Source organism: Carcharhinus amblyrhynchos, chromosome 7, assembly GCF_965287045.1.
Source record: "Carcharhinus amblyrhynchos chromosome 7, sCarAmb.v2.hapA, whole genome shotgun sequence".
NCBI lineage: Eukaryota > Metazoa > Chordata > Chondrichthyes > Carcharhiniformes > Carcharhinidae > Carcharhinus > Carcharhinus amblyrhynchos.
In genome coordinates, this window is record NC_137330.1 from 36,877,967 (window position 1) to 36,886,362 (window position 8,396).

The 8,396-nt window shown below is 43.7% G+C and overlaps 1 protein-coding gene across 1 annotated transcript in view; it reads right to left on the reverse strand.

Moving 5' to 3' along the window:
* LOC145345576 (protein disulfide-isomerase A6-like) overlaps positions 1-5,798 on the reverse strand; it is a 66,910-nt gene extending 61,112 nt beyond the window's left edge. The window contains exon 1 of the mRNA XM_080193414.1: positions 5,768-5,798. Within this exon, the coding sequence (XP_080049540.1) occupies positions 5,768-5,798 (31 nt within the window). The remainder of the gene's footprint in view (positions 1-5,767) is intronic.
* Between the last annotated feature and the right edge of the window lie 2,598 nt (positions 5,799-8,396).

Consider the following 8,396-nt stretch of genomic DNA (forward strand, 5'->3'; position numbering starts at 1 on the left):
GTCGAGAATAAAGGCCTAATTTGTCTAATCCCTCCATGTAACTTAACCCCTGAAGTCCAGGAATCATTCTTGTAAATCTGTGTTGAACTCCCTTAAAGGTCAAAACATCCTATGATGTGATGCCCATGGTACTGTAAGTGGGGTCTAACTAAGATTTTGTACAACTGCAGCATAACATCTGCATTGCTATACCCATGCAACCTAAGGAAAGGTTCCTGTCACAAGTCAAGGCTGAAGAGGAGAACATGCGAATAATCAGTTACTTTAATTACATTATGATCCAAGGCAAATTATTTGCAAACTACATAAATAATAACACGCAGTGATACACTTGGTGATCAAGGTGACGTAGTACAATGTGCACCTTTTGTCATCTTAAAGGAGGTGGAGGCAGGACACCTATGTCCATGGTTCAGGTACTGTGTGGTCCATGGCACTAGATCCCATCATACAGAAATCCATTTAGGCCTGTCCTGCAACTGCACTATCTGCATTTCTGCGGGGCAGCCACAGTCACTGAGAGTTGTACCATAGGTGCTCCCTCTGTCACAGGTTTATTTTTATTAATTCATGTGATGTGGGTATTGCTGGCTAGACACAATGCCACCCCCCCCCCCCACCCCACCCCACCCAATAATTAGCCTCAAGGTGGTGGTGATCTTAGACATCTCAGTCCCTATGCTATAGGTACATTCACAGTGCTGTTAGGGAGAAAGTTCCAGGATTTTGACCCAGAGACAGTGAAGAAACAGCAGTATATTTCCAAGTAAGATGGTAAGTGAATTGGAAATTAACTTCAAATTGATGATTTTTTTCAGATGTCTGCTGCTCTTGTCCTGATGATAGTGGTCATGTGTTTGGAAGGCGCTGTCTAAAGAGCCTTAATGAGTTTCTGCAGTCCATCCTGTAGATTGCTCTAACTGCGCATCAGTGGTGAAGGGAGCAAATGTTAGTGGGAGGGCTGATTTGTCCTGGATGATGTCAAGCTCCTTGAGTGTTGTTGGAGCAGCATTCATTTAGGCAAGTGCAGAGTATGCCAATACACCCCTTACATGTGTTTTTTACATGGTGGGCAGGATTTAAAGAGTCAGGAATTGAATTGCAAGCTGCAGGATTCCTAACATCTGACCTGCTATTGTAGTCACATTTATATGGCTAGTCCAGCTCAGTTTCTAGTCAATGGTAACCCCCCCAGATGTTTAGCGGGGAATTCAGTGATGACAACACCAAAGAGTGATGATTAGATTCTCTATTGTTGGAAATGGTTTTTTTTGGCATGACTGTCATTTGCTGCTTGTCTACCCAAGGCCTGGACGTTGTCCAGGTTTTGCTCATTTGGACTTGGACAGCTCAGAGTCGGAAAAATTGCAAATGGTACTGAAGAATTCCACTTCTGACTTTATGGCAGAAAGAAGATCATATTCTAAGTGTCGAATTCACTTAAAAACTCAGTGGGATTTTCAAACTGAATCTCCTACACTCTGTGCATCTGAGAGTGCCCTAGCATGAATCATGCTAAAAATCAGTGGAAGGGGCCTATTTCTGATGGTGAGGCCTGCAGCATTGCATGAGTGGACAACTGTGCATGCACCAATCTGTCAGTGCTGAGATTGGCGCATGCGCAATAACCTTGCACTGTCAGCCTCCCATTGCTGCTTTCTCACTACCCACCACCACTCCCCCCCACACCTCCTCTCCCCTGAATGTGTCTGGATCAGCTCTGACCTCCCAGCCTTCTCCCATCTCCCCAACATCCCCCACCCCTAGCAGACCTGCTGAGATTTTCCAGCATTTTCTGTTTTTGTTTCAGATTCCAGCACTCATAGTATTTTGCCTTTATCTTACTTTCATCGTAAGTCCTTTATTATGATTCAAAGTTTCTGTAGCTCTTTTAACTAGGAGAAGCAGGTTTAATATTGGCTTCTTTTGTCCAAGCAGTTTGTTCTTTTGCTGAGTAAAACCAACTTTATTTGGTTGAAGTCAATAGGTTACATTTCAGCTTCATTTGAAGCAATTTTTAAAAGCAGCATCTCAGTCTTTTGGCTAAGATGCAAATGAGATCAAGCCTTGGAGGAGGAATGATGGCTACTCCAATCAGCTTGGATCATGCAGATCAAGCTCAAGACAGGAAGTGAGAGTCCTGTCTTAGCTTGGATCACAAACGTCTCAACTTGTTGAGATTCTGAATTGGACTTGATTTGATTGAATTGGGAAAAAAAACCTCAAAGTTAATTTGATGATCAGCTAAAACGTTTGATACATTTTTAATCAACTTATCCAATTTTCTAATTTCTGCTTTCCCATTCATAGAATTTTTTCATACAATTTTTCATAGAATTCCTCCAGTGCAGAAAGAGGCCATTCAGCCCATTGAATCTGCACCGACCACAATCCCATCCAGGCCCTATTCCTGCAACCCCTCATATTTACTCGGTTAATCCCAAAACACTAGGGTTAATTTAGCATGGCCAATCAACCTAACCCGCACGTCTTTGGACTGTGGGACAAAACCAGAGTACTGGCGGAAATCCACACAGACACAGGGAGAATGTGCAAACTCCACACAGACAGTGATCCGAGGTTGGAATTAAACCTGGGTCCCTGGCGCTGTGAGGCAGCAATGCTAACCACTGTGCCGCCATTCAGTGCGAGCATTGTCTCATCATTTCCAGCAAGAGCAACTATATCTTTATTTTTAATTTTAGTTCAAGAACATGTATGCTTCCTTATAACTCCATGGTATTAGTTACAGCAGGCTTTCAATCTTAAAGTACTACCTTCCTTTATTCCATGAGTTTTGAGCGTTGCCGTTATCTGCTTTGACCCCCATTGTTTAGGTTCTGCCAGCCTGTTTAATTTGACTCACAACACCAGCTTAAAGTCCAACAGGTTTATTTGGTAGCACAAGCTTTCAGAGTGTCACTCCTTCTTCAGGTGAATAAGGAGTGGTGTTCCGAAACAGAGAATATATAGTCACAAACTCAATTTACAAGATAATGGTTGGAATGCGAGTCTTTACCGGTAATCAAGTCTTAAAGGTACAGAGAATGTGAGTGGAGATAGAGTTAGGCACAAATTGAAGAGGTGTGTATTATCTCCAGCCAGGAGAGTGAGTGAGCTTTTGCAAACCCAGGCAAGTCATGAGGGCCATAGACAGCGTGACATGAACCCAAGATCCTGCCCGAGGCTGTCCTCATGTGTGCGGAACCCAGCCACTAGTCTCCGTTCAATGACTCTGCGCTGCTGTGTGTCGCGAAGGCCGCACCAGAGAATGCCTACCCGAAGATCAGAGGCCAAACACCCATGACCACTGAAGCGCTCCCTGACAGAAAGAAAACACCCCTGCCCGGCGACCATTGCGTCTTTGGCTCCGTGTTCGGTCTCTGATCTTCGGGTGGGCGTTCTCTGGAGCGGCCTTCGTGACGCACGGGAGCGTGGGGTCTCTGAGCGGAGACTGGTGGCTGGGTTCCACACACGAGGGCGGCCTCAACCGGGATCTTGGGTTCATGTCACACTATCTATAACCCCCATGACTTGCCTGGGCTTGCAAAATCTCACTAACTGTCTTGGCTGGAGACAATACACACCTCTTTAACCTACGCTTAACCCTCTCTCCACTTACATTCTCTGTATCTTTAAGGCTTGATTACCTGTAAAGACTCACATTTCAACAACTATCTTGAGTTTGTGTCTATATATGCCCTGTGAACACAACTCCCCACTCACCTGAAGAAGGAGCAATACTTTGAAAGCTTGTGCTACCAAATAAACCTGTTGGACTTTAACCTGATGTTATGAGACTTCTTATTGTGCTTACCCCAGTCCAACGTCAGCATCTCCACATTATGTTTAATTTGGACAGCTCTAAGTCGTTTTGGGCTGCCATTAACTCTTTGTTGCCAGTCTATGTTTCACTGTTCCTTTAGCATTAATAGTCTGAAACCCATGGCTCTTTGGACACACCTTTCGTTGAAACGTAATTTCTACAGTACAGATAGACATGGATCTTTGCACATCACTTGATTCCTCTGTACATTTCTAATTTCAACAACTTCATTTCTCTTGACTCATAATTACCCTGCATACTGTCTTTTTTATCACCTTATGGTATATCTGTCTTTTCATTTCTGCTATCTTCCTCATCGTAACCAATATTTATTATTAATGAATCTGTTAGCTCTCCACTTGTCATGTGGCTTTACAAACAAAATTGCTCTACACGATCACATATTTCGAGACAATTCATAGTTATGAATTGGTGCCACTCTTATCTTAGAAACTTTATGGTCTTCTCGGTTGGCTGTTACTCCTAATGGGCACAATTTTTAAGCTTATTTCATAAACATCACCTTTATGTTTTTTAAGATCTAACCCAATTTTCATTGCCCTATATCATCTATCAGTAATAAGTTCCTTTTCCCTATAAAATTCCACTCAGGTCTGGTTCTGTCTCTTCCTTAGATTTGTAAATTTTTGCCTGCAAGTCTCTGAAATGAAATCAAATGCATTGAGAAAAGCATTTTTCATATGTTTGCACATTTAAAAGGAAAATTAAAGAAAGGGAGAGTTTAAGACAAAGAAGAAAAGTCAAAATCTGAAGTTACTGAACTCAACATTGAATCCCGACGGATGCAACATGTCCAAGGGAAGATGAGAGGCTGCTCCTTCAGCTTGCGCCAGGCTTCACTGAAGCATTGCAGCAAGCCAAGGACAGATATGTGGGCATGACAGCAAGGTGCTGAATTAAAATGACACACAACAGGAAGGTTGGGATCATCTCATCTTCTAATTGGGCATGTTGCAGCTCTCCGGACTCAATGGTGAGTTGCACAACTTTAGGTTTTGACCTTTCTCCCACATCTTACACCTCCTTTCTTCTCTTTTCCATTTAAAAAAAAATTCCATACATGTATTGACTAATGCAAAACGCCCCCCCTCCCTCACATCTGGCCACCTGTCTACATCAATGGGATGAAGTGGAAATGGTCGAGAGCTTTTAGGTCTCCAGATACAACAATCTGTCCTGGTTCCCCTCTGCCGACACTAAAGTTAAAAAAGCCCACCAATGTCTCTACTTTCTCAGAAGGCTAAGGAAATTTGGCATGTCTGCTACGACTCAACAACTTTTACAGATGCACCATTGAAAGCACTCTTTCTGATTGTATCACAGCTTGGTTTGGCTCCTGGTGTATTCAAGAAACTACACAGAATCATGAACGAAACCCGTCCATCACTCAAACCAGCCTCCCACCCACTGACACTGTCTACTCTTCCCGCCGCCTCAGAAAAGCAGCCAGCACAATCAAGGACCCCATGCACCCTAGACATACTGTCTTCCAGCTTCTTTCTTCGGGAAAAAGATACAAAAGTCTGAGCACACGTAATAACCGACTCAAGAACAGCTTCTGCCATCTGACTTTTGAATGGACCTATTTCACATTAAGTTAATGCTTCTCTACATCCTAGCTATGACTGTAACATTACATTTTGCACTCTCCTATCTTTCTCTATGAATGGTAAGTATATTTTGTCTGTATAGCATGCAAGAAACAACACTTTTCACTATACTAATACATGTGACAATAATAAATCAAATTTATTCTTGAAGTTGCTACTTTGTGGCAGTTACTTTTGCTCGAACATTCTCCCTCCTTTCAGTTTTGACAAAGGGTCCGTGACTCGAACTGTTAATTATGCTTCTCTCCTGGCAGACCTGCAGAGTTTTTTCAGATTTCAGCATTCACAGTATTTTGCATATTTTACTTACCAATGGGGACCAGATGTGATGGCGTTGCCATGTTGGGGGTGGGTAGGTGGGGTGGAGGGGGAGATAATTGGAGACCACTGATGCCCCCGGTGGTCAGGGCATTGCCACGCAGTTCCTGTCAAACAGTGCCAGCCTGGCAGTGCCCACCAGGCACAATAACTGTGCCTCAGCGGTGCTAATGGGGCAGGAGAGGCAAGCGGCAGATCTCCGAGCGCACTGGGAGATTGGGATGCCTGCACAATGCCAACATGAGCAGTCTGCAGCTGGCTTTACCAGCAAGCTTAGGCTCTGTTACCTACTCCTACCAGCATGAAACTCCCAGCTAAGTTGACAGAGTGTAGGAAGATTGCAAAGTCAAACTTGCCCAAAAGATTGGAGTGAAACACTCCTGTTTAGACTTTTATGACACGTAGGCCACAATCTTATGATTTGTCCCACCTGACTTTCTCCAAGGTGAGGTAGTAAGATCAGGCAGGAGGCAAAAAATTATGTTTCCACCTAGTTTCTCACCTTCCCCGATCTTACCAGTACTATCTTGCCGATGAAATTGGCTTTGCACCGAGAATGGGGGGAACTCTGCCACTGGGGACGAGAGGGTGATCGGTGATCAGGAAAGGAGGAAGCAACTCTGCATGGCAATCAGGGAGGGAGGGTATGCTGGGGGGCATTGGGCAGGGGAGGTTGGCAATGTCCATCGGAGAGTGGATCCCAATGTCCATGCAGGGTGCGGGGGGGTGGGGTGGGGGGGGGGGAGGTTGGTGGACGATGTCTTTGGGGACATATGAGGTCTCCCAGTACAGTGGGAGATCAGGGCACTTGTGCATGACACCTCTAAAGCTTAGCTTCCTCTAAAGCTTAGCCGCCAGCATCTCCACGAGGCTTCTCCTACCCCTGCTGGCGAGAATTGCATTCTGGCACTTCTCTTGCACTAAGTGCCATAAGATTGCATTTTCAAACTTGCTCAAAAAGAAGTCTGAATCTCTCCCATTTACTTGCTCATTTTGCACAGAGTTTTTTTGTAGGGTTGCGCCCTTAGAATTATTTTGGCAAGATTGCACCCATAAGGTGGGGATAAAAACATGGAGGGATTTTAGGATGACGATGAACATTTTAATATCACAACACTGGACATTGCTTAATTAGGATCTAATGTAGGTCAGTTAGCACAGGTGCGATACATGAGTGATACTTGATGCAAGTTAAAAAGTAACAGAAGGTATAGGGTCCAAAGAGCAAAATGTGGAATCGTTGTGGGTGGAGATAAGGAATAGTAAGGGGTGAAAGTCGCTGGTGGGTGTGGTCTATAGGCCCCCAAATAATAACTCCGAGGTGGGGCGGGCTATAAACAAGCAAATAATTCATGTGTGCAGAAACGGAACGGCGATAATTATGGGGGATTTTAATCTGCATATTGATTGGTTGACTCAAGTCGGACGCGGTGGGCTTGAGGAAGAGTTCTTGGAATGCTGTCGGGATAGTTTCCTTGAACAGCATATAACGGAACCTACGAGGGAGCAAGTTATCTTAGATCTGGTACTGTGTAATGAGGCAGGTAGAATTAGGGATCTTCTTGTGAGGGATCCTCTTGGGACGAGTATGGTATGGTTGAACTTCTGATGCAGATGGAGGATGAGAAAGTAGGGTCCCAAACCTGTGTCCTCTGTTTGAACAGAGGGGAGTATGATGAGGGCGGAATTGGTGAATATACATTGGGGGCGCAGATTGGTTGGTAGGACGACTGAGGAACAGTGGAGGATTTTTAAGGAGATCTTTTTCGGTACTCAGCAGAAATATATTCCGATGGTAAAGAAGGGCTGTAAGAAACGGGATAACCAGCTGTGGTTATCGAAGGAAATAAAGGAGAGTATTAAATTAAAAGCTGATGCATTCAGAGTGGCTAAAAACAGTGGGCAATTAGAAGATTGGGAAAGATTTAAAAAACAACAAAGAATGACTAAGAAAGCAATAAAGAAAGGAAAGATAGAGTATGAAGTTAAACTAGCTCTAAATATAAAAAATGATAGTAAAAGTTTTTACAAATATATAAAGGAGAAGAGACTGACTAGAGTGAATGTTGGACCCTTGGAGGATGAGAAGGGGGATTTAGTGGTGGGTAATGAGGAAATGGCTGAGGCTTTAAATAAGTTTTTTGTGTCGGTCTTCACGGAAGAGGGCACAAATAGATTGCCGAATATTAAAGTTAGAAGGATGGTAGGAGACAACGTCCTTAATGCAATTACTGTCAGTAGAAAGGTAGTGCTTGATAGACTAACGGGACTGAAGGTAGACAAGTCCCCGGGACCGGATGAAATGCATCCCAGGATTCTGAAAGAAATGGCAGAGATGATTGCAGATGCCTTAGTAATTACTTATCAAAATTCGCTGGACTCTGGGGAAGTGCCAGAAGATTGGAAAACAGCTAATGTTATGCCACTGTTCAAAAAAGGTAGCAGACAAAAGGCAGGGAATTATAGGCTGGTTAGCTTAACATCCGTAGTTGGAAAAATGCTAAAAATCCATCATCGAAGAGGAAATAGCAAGACACCTAGAAAAGAACGGTTTAATCAAGCAGACGCAGCATGGATTCGTGAAGGGGAAGTCGTGTTTAACGAATTTATTGGATTTCTAT